The sequence below is a fragment of the Neoarius graeffei genome, chromosome 17, assembly GCF_027579695.1.
Source record: "Neoarius graeffei isolate fNeoGra1 chromosome 17, fNeoGra1.pri, whole genome shotgun sequence".
Taxonomy (NCBI): Eukaryota; Metazoa; Chordata; class Actinopteri; order Siluriformes; family Ariidae; genus Neoarius; species Neoarius graeffei.
The window spans coordinates 66509509-66522012 of record NC_083585.1 but is presented as its reverse complement, the minus strand read 5'-3'; the positions used below and the strand labels follow the sequence as shown (position 1 = coordinate 66522012).

Genomic DNA, 12504 nt, shown 5'->3' with positions numbered 1-12504 from the left:
GCTAATTAGGAGCTCCTCCGATTTTTTTCATCGAAATTATTAGCTCGCTAGGCGGAGTCAATTCAGTGTGAACTTAACTAATAACAGGAACACGTGTTTCATGTCCCCTGTCCTTTCCCGCTCAGTGAACTGAAATTCCACTAGCAGTTTCCTGGTGTCTCCTTTATCACCGTAGCAACAAGTCAAACATCGTAAATGCTGCAAATGAATCGGTAGCCATGTTTGTTCTGTCAAGCATGAAAAATGTGGATATTTGCATAGATTCTGAGGTCATACAAATAAAAAGTGTCCACTGGTCTGTTTGTTTTATTTTCCTCAAATTTTATTGCTTGTGGAATGTTTTCGGGTTGTCCATTGGTCCGTCCTGTTCTTGAGAATGTGATATCTCAAGAACGCCTTGAGGGAATTTCTTAAAATTTTGTACAAATGTTCAATTGGACTCAAAGATGAACTGCTTAGATTGTGGTCATCAAAGGTCAAAGATCAAGGTCACCATGACCTTATGTTCTTGTGAACATGATATATCAGGAACTCTTTGAGGGAACTTGACACTGAACTGGTTTGCGGAGGCATACAACCACAGAGCAGTAATTCTAGTCCCCCCTAATTTAGACTTAGCCAATTCACAGGAATCAATCGTACAACAGCTACTAACCCTGCAAGGGAGAAGGCCAACATGTGCTTCATCCAAGACACATGAAGCCACCACATGAAGTCTTACACATGCTACACCAGTTTCAGTGTAAATCTAAAGTTTCCTGGAGTTCTGCTGTTGGATAAACCCCTGGACACTGTAATTGTCCTATATTTAAAAGTTCTGACTGCAAAGTTGAATTCTGGGTAGAATGTTCTATTTATATTGCTGTTGGAGTTTCAAGATGTTTCACTGCTGCACACACCGTGTATCTTGTGTGTAAATGTTTTACCGAGATAAAAAGCGTCCCGCATTTTACAATTCCGGAGACTGCTGAAACAAGTAAGCAATAATATCACGTGACCACCGTGGGGCGAGTTTGAGCTATTTTTAACCAAAGCAAGTCGGCGTGGGCAAACATGGCAGACTCCGCTCTTCCACCAGCTAAAAGTCAGCGGAAAAGAAAAGGAAAGCCTGTCTAGTGAGTGTAACTGCAAGACAGAGCAAGGTTAGATGGCATGTCATTTTTCTGGACAGATAACTAAATCATTCTGGCTAGCGCTTAGCTATCTTAGCCTTAGAGTGCATGGGCTCGACTCCACGGTAGTGAATATGGAGTTATACACCTAATGTTTTGATCTTACAGAGAAAGAAACAAGAACACAAAAGCAGGAACAGAGAAAAGATACAAATATTTGTCATTTGTTTCACGAATCTATTCGCTAATGTCGACCATAAATTACATCCCCGCGACTCAAAACTCTCTGAGGTCGATGCAGAGTCACGATGTTTTCTGCAGTTCCATAGTCAAAGCTCCTTGCGGTCGGCTGTTTCCGTAGGGCCATGCTGTTTACCTCAAGAGGGAGGAAAACGGTCCCAAAATGGAGAAAAGCGACCCTCAGGACATCAAAATGATCACATCCCATTCGTCCACATGATATTGTACTTGTGAGACAGAGGAAAATGCCATGGACAATAACTGCAAAATTTCAGATGACCTTGCAGTCAGCACTGTTAAAGGAGATATGCAGAACCTTTATTTTTCAATAAATTTCTGAGCGGATAGTGTCTCCGTCCTTGACTCTTGTATGCGGCATAAATGGGAATAAAACAATATAGAGATTTTTGAGAGTTGAAATCGACCGCAAAGTTGGCATTTGAGCTGCCAGCCAGCCCTGAGCGCGTGACGTCACTGCGGGAACCGGTTTTAAGGCCGAGGCCTTTGACAGCTATAGACCAAAGTCATAAAAATTTATGGTGAAAGTAAGAAACACCGTTACCGACTCGCTCAACTAAGACTGATTTGACTTCACTGATTGTGGGTTGACTCTCATTAAAACAGGATGGGTGCTATAACTTATGCAACATACATGTACATGCATGCATTTTCACTGATGAAACGTAAAAGGCTCATTAAATAATCAGATGAACTGAGACAATCACATTCTGAAGCAAATTAAATAATCTTATACCACTAACTTAAACACACAATACAAGTTACATGGATTAATCTAAATGCAGGGAAACAACATGTTGTTTTTGTTTTGTATCCAAATGAGAGTCGGAGCGTAACCCGTCTGCGTTCTCGCTTCTTGAAGGCCAATCTTGCGACCGATTGTTTCAAAACAATCTGACTGTCAGTTGTTCGTTCAGTTCTCCGTTCATTCGCTTCTTCCACATAAGGGCGAGATGGCAGCGATATCCAGTGTAGAAATCAGACGGCTGCTCCACTCATTCTCTCCATACTGTGTATTCCGCCATTACTGCTCGGCTCAGGCAATTACTAAAGCCCGGGACGGAACGGCACGTTACCGGTTTTAGCAACAACCGCAGGGAGATCACTGCGCGAGTGGTATGTCTCGTCCCGGGTTTTACCAACAACCCTCGGCTCATGCTCCGGGAGAACTGGTGCAACTAAACTCACTTAAAAAAATAAAATAAAAACTTTCCTTTTCTTGTTTTCTTTTTCTTTAATTGTTGGTACTGCTCCCTCTTTCAATCCAGGCTTATAGCCAACGCTCCTCAACAGATCAGAGGTTTCGTACAAGTCTTCAGTAAAATGTGCAGAGCAGAGGAGAGACCACTTCGTAGGCGCCCAATGTGCCCGTGAACTTCTCGCAAAACGCGTCCAAATCTTTGCAGTTTGAACATTCTTGGGCCATCAATGCAACATAAATCCACCTTCTGTCATGTTGCTGCACCGGCCAGCAACACATCTACATGGCATGGCGATAAATTAGCTCAAAATCAAAGCTGGAAGTTGCAGTCAGCTCTGTGTTTTAGTATAGCGGAAATGGCGATGAAACCGATAGACTTCCTGTTGTGACGTTACGGACGTCAAGGTCATTCGCTCAGACCGCTACCTATATAAATCACTTTAATCGTAAAAATTACTATATTAAATTTATTGTTAACGCTTAAAACTATTCCTGTGCCATTCTTGAGGTCTCAAGGCATTTATAAACGAAAGTGAGGCCATGGCTCTGCGTATCTGCTTTAAGTAAACTTATGGAAATGGAAATGCAACAACCTGCTGAGTTTGTTCTGATACAGATATTAAACATATTGCGTATGAGTAAAAGTGACAGTATGTATCTGTTAGATCAACACATATCTGTATTGCCTGTTTTAAACTGATCTCTCTGCACCGTAGCTCGTGCTGTGGCAGGTTTCTCTGTGCTGGTGTTTCTCTGTGGGGTTCCTCTCACGTTTCTCAGAAACGCCGGACTCTCCGCTCCATACGATTCAGCTCTAAAGGTCTTTGCTCCTGAGTAGAAGGCACTGAATTTCTGTTGGATATCTAGTCCCACTGCACAACATCAACACGCTGAAGTTTACCGTATGCAGTGATGAAGGAAAAGTACATTTATATAAGGCTTAAGTTATAGAAGGAGTAAAACAATCCATACTGCTGTTAGAGGAAAATAATCAACAACATGGTAATGTAAGTCACTCCATTACATTCAGCTCCCTGAAGTTGATTAATTTCCTCTAACAGTATGTCCTGAAGTGTTTTATTCCTCTTGCACTCCAGGAATTTGCCCACAATTCCAATTTGTTAAATTTATTAAAGAACGATGCATCATGCTTTTTTATCCTAACCCTAGAGAGGGACTGAACCACACACACACCGTACTCAGAGCTGATTAAATTGATGCTGATCTCATCTCCGACAGGTGTTCTCGTCACCTCGATCCTCCTCGACCAGCTTCCGGACTTCAGCAGTAAAGTGTCTCTGTTCATTGAAACATTAATACCTGTTATATTATATTTTACTAAAAAGGTCTCAGCAGAAAGATGAAGAACTGCGTCTCTCACGAGATCTTCTGCTGGAAGACGACGTTGTTGTCACAGTCTCCGATTATGAGTGTGACATAATGATGGTCCGGAGCAGTCCTTTTCAAAGTCAGGTCCTCAAAGTTCTTCAAGTTCACTGTGATCACAATCTCTGCTGTGGAGACACTGTAACGGGGAAGCTAGAAGAAAAACAAAAAACAAAATTCTGTTTTAATGCAATGTGCCTGTCAGTCTGGGGAACGAGGCATGGCCCTTGTATTTATCAATCCCAGGAAAAGAGGCGTGGCCACTATGCAGGAGTCATGGCCTCTGTGTCTGTCATTCACAGTAAACTGGGTGTGGCCTCTGCGCCTGTCTGTCATAATGGAGTACGTCAGTGTGTGTATGTCAGCTCCAAAGAAAGAGGTGTGGCTTTTGTGCATATCAGTCATAATTTAGGAGAGTGGGTGTGGTCTCTGTACCTGTCAGTCCCAGTAAAGGAGGTGTGGCCTATGTACCTGTCAGTGCCAGTAAAGGAGGTATGGCCTTAGTGAGTATGTAAATCCCATTAAAAGAGGCCTGGCCTCAGTGTCTGTGCCTGTCAATCCCAGTAAAGGAGGTGTGGCCGATATGTTTGTCAGTCCCAGTAAAGGAGGCGTGGCTTCTATGTGTATGGGTCCCAGTAAAGGAGGTGTGGCCAATGTGTTTGTCAGTCCCAGTAAAGGAGGCGTGGGTTCTATGTGTGTCAGTCCCAGTAAAGGAAGTGTGGGTTCTATGTGTGTCAGTCCCAGTAAAGGAAGTGTGGCCGATGTGTTTATCAGTCCCAGTAAAGGAGGCGTGGGTTCTATGTTTGTCAGTCCCAGTAAAGGAAGTGTGGGTTCTATGTGTGTCAGTCCCAGTAAAGGAGGTGTGGGTTCTATGTGTGTCAGTCCCAGTAAAGGAGGTGTGGGTTCTATGTGTGTCAGTCCCAGTAAAGTAGGTGTGGGTTCTGTGTGTGTCAGTCCCAGTAAAGGAGGTGTGGGTTCTATGTGTGTCAGTCCCAGTAAAGGAAGTGTGGGTTCTATGTGTGTCAGTCCCAGTAAAGGAGGTGTGGGTTCTATGTGTGTCAGTCCCAGTAAAGGAAGTGTGGGTTCTATGTGTGTCAGTCCCAGTAAAGGAGGTGTGGGTTCTATGTGTGTCAGTCCCAGTAAAGGAGGTTTGGGTTCTATGTGTGTCAGTCCCAGTAAAGGAGGTGTGGGTTCTATGTGTGTCAGTCCCAGTAAAGGAGGTGTGGGTTCTATGTGTGTCAGTCCCAGTAAAGGAAGTGTGGGTTCTATGTGTGTCAGTCCCAGTAAAGGAGGTGTGGGTTCTATGTGTGTCAGTCCCAGTAAAGGAGGTGTGGGTTCTATGTGTGTCAGTCCCAGTAAAGTAGGTGTGGGTTCTGTGTGTGTCAGTCCCAGTAAAGGAAGTTTGGGTTCTATGTGTGTCAGTCCCAGTAAAGGAGGTGTGGGTTCTATGTGTGTCAGTCCCAGTAAAGGAGGTGTGGGTTCTATGTGTGTCAGTCCCAGTAAAGGAAGTGTGGGTTCTATGTGTGTCAGTCCCAGTAAAGTAGGTGTGGGTTCTGTGTGTGTCAGTCCCAGTAAAGGAGGTTTGGGTTCTATGTGTGTCAGTCCCAGTAAAGGAGGTGTGGGTTCTATGTGTGTCAGTCCCAGTAAAGTAGGTGTGGGTTCTGTGTGTGTCAGTCCCAGTAAAGGAGGTTTGGGTTCTATGTGTGTCAGTCCCAGTAAAGGAGGTGTGGGTTCTATGTGTGTCAGTCCCAGTAAAGGAGGTGTGGGTTCTATGTGTGTCAGTCCCAGTAAAGGAGGTGTGGGTTCTATGTGTGTCAGTCCCAGTAAAGGAGGTGTGGGTTCTATGTGTGTCAGTCCCAGTAAAGGAGGTGTGGGTTCTATGTGTGTCAGTCCCAGTAAAGTAGGTGTGGGTTCTGTGTGTGTCAGTCCCAGTAAAGGAGGTGTGGGTTCTATGTGTGTCAGTCCCAGTAAAGGAGGTGTGGGTTCTATGTGTGTCAGTCCCAGTAAAGGAGGTGTGGGTTCTATGTGTGTCAGTCCCAGTAAAGGAGGCGTGGGTTCTATGTGTGTCAGTCCCAGTAAAGGAGGCGTGGCCAATGTGTTTGTCAGTCCCAGTAAAGGAGGCGTGGATTCTATGTGTATCAGTCCCAGTAAAGGAGGCATGGCCAATGTTTTTGTCAGTCCCAGTAAAGGAGGCATGGGTTCTATGTGTGTCAGTCCCAGTAAAGGAGGCATGGGTTCTATGTGTGTCAGTCCCAGTAAAGGAGGCGTGGGTTCTATGTGTGTCAGTCCCAGTAAAGGAGGCGTGGGTTCTATGTGTGTCAGTCCCAGTAAAGGAGGTGTGGGTTCTATGTGTGTCAGTCCCAGTAAAGGAGGTGTGGGTTCTATGTGTGTCAGTCCCAGTAAAGGAAGTGTGGGTTCTGTGTGTGTCAGTCCCAGAAAAGGAAGTGTGGGTTCTATGTGTGTCAGTCCCAGTAAAGGAGGCGTGGGTTCTGTGTGTGTCAGTCCCAGTAAAGGAAGTGCGGGTTCTATGTGTGTCAGTCCCAGTAAAGGAGGTGTGGTTCTATGTCTATCAGTCCCAGTAAAGGAGGTGTGGGTTCTATGTGTGTCAGTCCCAGTAAAGGAGGCGTGGGTTCTATGTGTGTCAGTCCCAGTAAAGGAGGCGTGGGTTCTATGTGTGTCAGTCCCAGTAAAGGAGGCGTGGGTTCTATGTGTGTCAGTCCCAGTAAAGGAGGCGTGGGTTCTATGTGTGTCAGTCCCAGTAAAGGAGGCGTGGGTTCTGTGTGTGTCAGTCCCAGTAAAGGAGGTGTGGGTTCTATGTGTGTCAGTCCCAGTAAAGGAGGTGTGGGTTCTATGTGTGTCAGTCCCAGTAAAGGAGGTGTGGGTTCTATGTGTGTCAGTCCCAGTAAAGGAGGTGTGGGTTCTATGTGTGTCAGTCCCAGTAAAGGAGGTGTGGGTTCTGTGTGTGTCAGTCCCAGTAAAGGAAGTGCGGGTTCTATGTGTGTCAGTCCCAGTAAAGGAGGTGTGGGTTCTATGTCTATCAGTCCCAGTAAAGGAGGTGTGGGTTCTATGTGTGTCAGTCCCAATAAAGGAGGTGTGGGTTCTGTGTGTGTCAGTCCCAGTAAAGGAAGTGCGGGTTCTATGTGTTTATCAGTCCCAGTAAAGGAGGTGTGGTTCTATGTCTATCAGTCCCAGTAAAGGAGGCGTGGGTTCTATGTGTGTCAGTCCCAGTAAAGGAGGTGTGGGTTCTATGTGTGTCAGTCCCAGTAAAGGAGGAGAGGGTTCTCTGTGTGTCAGTCCCAGTAAAGGAGGCGTGGGTTCTATGTGTGTCAGTCCCAGTAAAGGAGGTGTGGTTCTATGTCTATCAGTCCCAGTAAAGGAGGTGTGGTTCTATGTCTATCAGTCCCAGTAAAGGAGGTGTGGTTCTATGTCTATCAGTCCCAGTAAAGGAGGCGTGGGTTCTATGTGTGTCAGTCCCAGTAAAGGAGGCGTGGGTTCTATGTCTATCAGTCCCAGTAAAGGAGGTGTGGTTCTATGTCTATCAGTCCCAGTAAAGGAGGTGTGGGTTCTATGTGTGTCAGTCCCAGTAAAGGAGGCGTGGGTTCTATGTGTGTCAGTCCCAGTAAAGGAGGCGTGGGTTCTATGTGTGTCAGTCCCAGTAAAGGAAGTGTGGACTCTATGTGTCAGTTCCAGTAAAGGAGGCGTGGCTTCAGTGTCAATTCCAGTCAAGGAGGTGTGGCCTGTGTACTTGTCAGTCCCAGTAAAGGAGGTGTGGCTTGTGTGTGCATGCACGCACACGTGTGTGTGAATTGCAGAGAAAGAGGTGTTGTGTCTGTGCTTGTCAGTCACACAGCAGGAGGCGTGGCCCCTTGGCTTGTCAGTCCCTGGAAAGGAGGCATGGTCTCAGTCTCTGAGTTTCACAGAAGATGGGACCGTCAGTAATGGAGGTGTGACCTCTGTCCAGAAGGGCGTGGCCTCTAAGTCTTTTAATCCTGTTAATTAAATTCAATGAGCTTTTTGTCGTGACCACTGCAGCAGTTACAGAACTGCCAAAGCATTAATGTGACAAAAAATAGCAGTTTAAAAACCTGAAACCACAAAAACAAGTCTTGTGATTTTTGTTCATCAATCATTTCATAATGAGATACACACCACTTCCTACCTGCAAACTAAAAAGAAGGTAAATGTCTGTATCATTAAATTTGTAACTGTCACCTGTTCCAGACTAACTTCATATTTTGGGAGTCTGCTGACGGCTTCTTTGATCTGGTTTCCAAACGGAGGGTGTCGGTTCACGATCTAGACGAAAACGCGCATCAGTTATTTACATGGTTATGAGGACTGAGATGTTAGATATGTGTTCAGAGCAGATGGCAGTATGTGTGGTTAGTGATGGTTAGTGATGATTCGTCTGTACCAGCTCCAGTTCTCGAGCATTGATGGCTTCAATCTTGCTGAATGAAGTCAGTCCTGCATTCACCATTGCATTAGCCAGAGATAAACCTAGAACAAAATATTTACTGCGTATTTAACTGCATGACATGCTCTATGATGTCATAACACTGTAATTACAATTCACTCCAAAAGATAGAGTGGGGCAAAAAAGTATTTAGTCAGCCACCAATTGTGCAAGTTCTCCCACTTAAAAAGATGAGAGAGGCCTGTAATTTTCATCATAGGTACACTTCAACTATGAGAGACAAAATGAGAAAAAAAAAATCCAGAAAATCACATTGTCTGATTTTTAAAGAATTTATTTGCAAATTATGGTGGAAAATAAGTATTTGGTCAATAACAAAAGTTCATCTCAATACTTTGTTATATACCCTTTGTTGGCAATGACAGAGGTCAAACGTTTTCTGTAAGTCTTCACAAGGTTTTCACACACTGTTGCTGGTATTTTGGCCCATTCCTCCATGCAGATCTCCTCTAGAGCAGTGATGTTTTGGGGCTGTCGCTGGGCAACACGGACTTTCAACTCCCTCCAAAGATTTTCTATGGGGTTGAGATCTGGAGACTGGCTAGGCCACTCCAGGACCTTGAAATGCTTCTTACGAAGCCACTCCTTCGTTGCCCGGGCGGTGTGTTTGGGATCATTGTCATGCTGAAAGACCCAGCCACGTTTCATCTTCAATGCCCTTGCTGATGGAAGGAGGTTTTCACTCAAAATCTCATGATACATGGCCCCATTCATTCTTTCCTTTACACGGATCAGTCGTCCTGGTCCCTTTGCAGAAAAACAGCCCCAAAGCATGATGTTTCCACCCCCATGCTTCACAGTAGGTATGGTGTTCTTTGGATGCAACTCAGCATTCTTTCTCCTCCAAACACGACAAGTTGAGTTTTTACCAAAAAGTTCTATTTTGGTTTCATCTGACCATATGACATTCTCCCAATCCTCTTCTGGATCATCCAAATGCTCTCTAGCAAACTTCAGACGGGCCTGGACATGTACTGGCTTAAGCAGGGGGACACGTCTGGCACTGCAGGATTTGAGTCCCTGGCGGCGTAGTGTGTTACTGATGGTAGCCTTTGTTACTTTGGTCCCAGCTCTCTACAGGTCATTCACTAGGTCCCCCCGTGTGGTTCTGGGATTTTTGCTCACCGTTCTTGTGATCATTTTGACCCCACGGGGTGAGATCTTGCGTGGAGCCCCAGATCGAGGGAGATTATCAGTGGTCTTGTACGTCTTCCATTTTCTAATAATTGCTCCCACAGTTGATTTCTTCACACCAAGCTGCTTACCTATTGCAGATTCAGTCTTCCCAGCCTGGTGCAGGTCTACAATTTTGTTTCTGGTGTCCTTTGACAGCTCTTTGGTCTTGGCCATAGTGGAGTTTGGAGTGTGACTGTTTGAGGCTGTGGACAGGTGTCTTTTATACTGATAACGAGTTCAAACAGGTGCCATTAATACAGGTAACGAGTGGAGGACAGAGGAGCCTCTTAAAGAAGTTGTTACAGGTCTGTGAGAGCCAGAAATCTTGCTTGTTTGTAGGTGACCAAATACTTATTTTACCGAGGAATTTACCAATTAATTCATTAAAAATCCTACAATGTGATTTCCTGGATTCTTTCCCCCCATTCTGTCTCTCATAGTTGAAGTGTACCTATGATGAAAATTACAGGCCTCTCTCGTCTTTTTAAGTGGGAGAACTTGCACAATTGGTGGCTGACTAAATACTTTTTTGCCTCACTGTATGTCTGAAGCATTTAAGCTGTCTGTCTCACACCTGTCTCACATAACTGATGCTCTTCCCTTTTAACCCACACCAATTCAGTCACACATGATAAGCGTCTATAACCATTTACCACCTTCATACTGTCCATCCATCCATTTCACCATCCATCCACTCAATTCCCCATCCATCCATCCATCCATCCATCCAATTCTCCATCCATCCACTCAATTCCCTGTCCATCCATCCATCCATCCATCCATCCATCCATCCATCCACTCAATTCCCCATCCCTCCATCCAATTCCCTATCCATCCATCCACTCAATTCCCCATCCATCCATCCATCCATCCATCCATCCATCCATCCACTCAATTCCCCATCCATCCATCCATCCATCCATCCATCATCCATCCATCCATCCATCCATCCATCCATCCAATTCCTTATCCATCCATCCATCTCTCCATCCATCCATCCATCCATCCACTCAATTCCCTATCCATCCATCCACTCAATTCTCCATCCATCCATCCATCCATCCATCCATCCATCCAATTCCTTATCCATCCATCCATCCATCCATCCATCCATCCATCCATCCATCCACTCAATTCCCCATCCATCCATCCATCCATCCATCCATCCATCCATCCATCCATCCACTCAATTCCCTATCCATCCATCCACTCAATCCATCCATCCATCCATCCATCCATCCATCCATCCACTCAATTCCCCATCCATCCATCCATCCATCCATCCATCCATCCATCCATCCATCCATCCATCCACTCAATTCCCCATCCATCCATCCATCCATCCATCCATCCACTCAATTCCCTATCCATCCATTCACTCCATCCATCCATCCATCCATCCATCCATCCATCCATCCACTCAATTCCCCATCCATCCATCCACTCAATTCCCCATCCATCCATCCATCCATCCAATTCCCCATCCATCAATCCATCCATCCACCCACTCAATTCCCTATCTACCATCCATCCAATTCCCTATCTACCATCCATCCAATTCCCCATCCATCCATCCATCCATCCATCCATCTCCCTATCCATCCATCCATCCATCCATCCATCCATCCATCCAATTCTCCATCCATCCATCCATCCATCCATCCATCCATCCATCCATCCACTCAATTCCCTATCCATCCATCCACTCAATCCATCCATCCATCCATCCATCCACTCAATTCCCCATCCATCCATCCATCTCTCCATCCATCCATCCATCCATCCATCCATCCACCCATCCATCCATCCATCCACTCAATTCCCTATCCATCCATCCACTCAATCCATCCATCCATCCATCCATCCATCCATCCATCCATCCATCCATCCATCCATCCACTCAATTCCCCATCCATCAATCCATCCATCCACCCACTCAATTCCCTATCTACCATCCATCCAATTCCCTATCTACCATCCATCCAATTCTCCATCCATCCATCCATCCATCCATCCATCCATCCATCCAATTCTCCATCCATCCACTCATTTCCCTATCTACCCATCCATCCAATTCCCTATCCATCCATCCATCCATCCATCCAATTCCCTATCCATCCATCCATCCATCCATCCATCCATCCATCTCCCTATCTACCCATCCATCCGTCCAATTCCATATCCATCCATCCATCCATCCATCCATCCATCCACTCAATTCCCTATCCATCCATTCAATTACCCATCCATCCACTCAATTCCCTATCCATCCAATTCTCCATCCATCCATCCATCCATCCATCCATCCATCCATCCATCCACTCAATTCCCTATCCATCCATCCATCCATCCATCCATCCATCCATCCATCCATCTCTCCATCCATCCATCCACTCAATTCCCCATCCATCCATCCATCCATCCATCCATCCACTCAATTCCCTATCCATCCATCCATCCATCCATCCATCCATCCATCCATCCACTCAATTCCCCATCCATCAATCCATCCACCCACTCAATTCCCTATCTACCATCCATCCAATTCCCTATCCATCCATCCATCCATCCATCCATCCATCCATCCAATTCTCCATCCATCCACTCATTTCCCTATCTACCCATCCATCCAATTCCCTATCCATCCATCCATCCATCCAATTCCCTATCCATCCATCCATCCATCCATCCATCCATCCATCCATCTCCCTATCTACCCATCCATCCGTCCAATTCCATATCCATCCATCCATCCATCCATCCATCCATCCACTCAATTCCCTATCCATCCATCCATCCACTCAATTCCCTATCCATCCATCCATCCATCCATCCATCTCCCTATCTACCCATCCATCCGTCCAATTCCATATCCATCCATCCATCCATCCATC

At 45.5% G+C, this 12504-nt stretch overlaps 1 protein-coding gene across 1 annotated transcript in view; it reads right to left on the bottom strand.

Moving 5' to 3' along the window:
• hfm1 (helicase for meiosis 1) overlaps window positions 1–12504 on the bottom strand; it is a 91428-nt gene that overhangs the window by 32796 nt on the left and 46128 nt on the right. Inside the window, exons 26-30 of the mRNA XM_060897871.1 lie at window positions 8372–8457; window positions 8170–8253; window positions 3953–4110; window positions 3766–3869; window positions 3258–3443 (exon numbers count right to left, since the gene is read on the bottom strand). Coding sequence (XP_060753854.1) covers window positions 3258–3443; window positions 3766–3869; window positions 3953–4110; window positions 8170–8253; window positions 8372–8457 — 618 coding nt within the window. The remainder of the gene's footprint in view (window positions 1–3257; window positions 3444–3765; window positions 3870–3952; window positions 4111–8169; window positions 8254–8371; window positions 8458–12504) is intronic.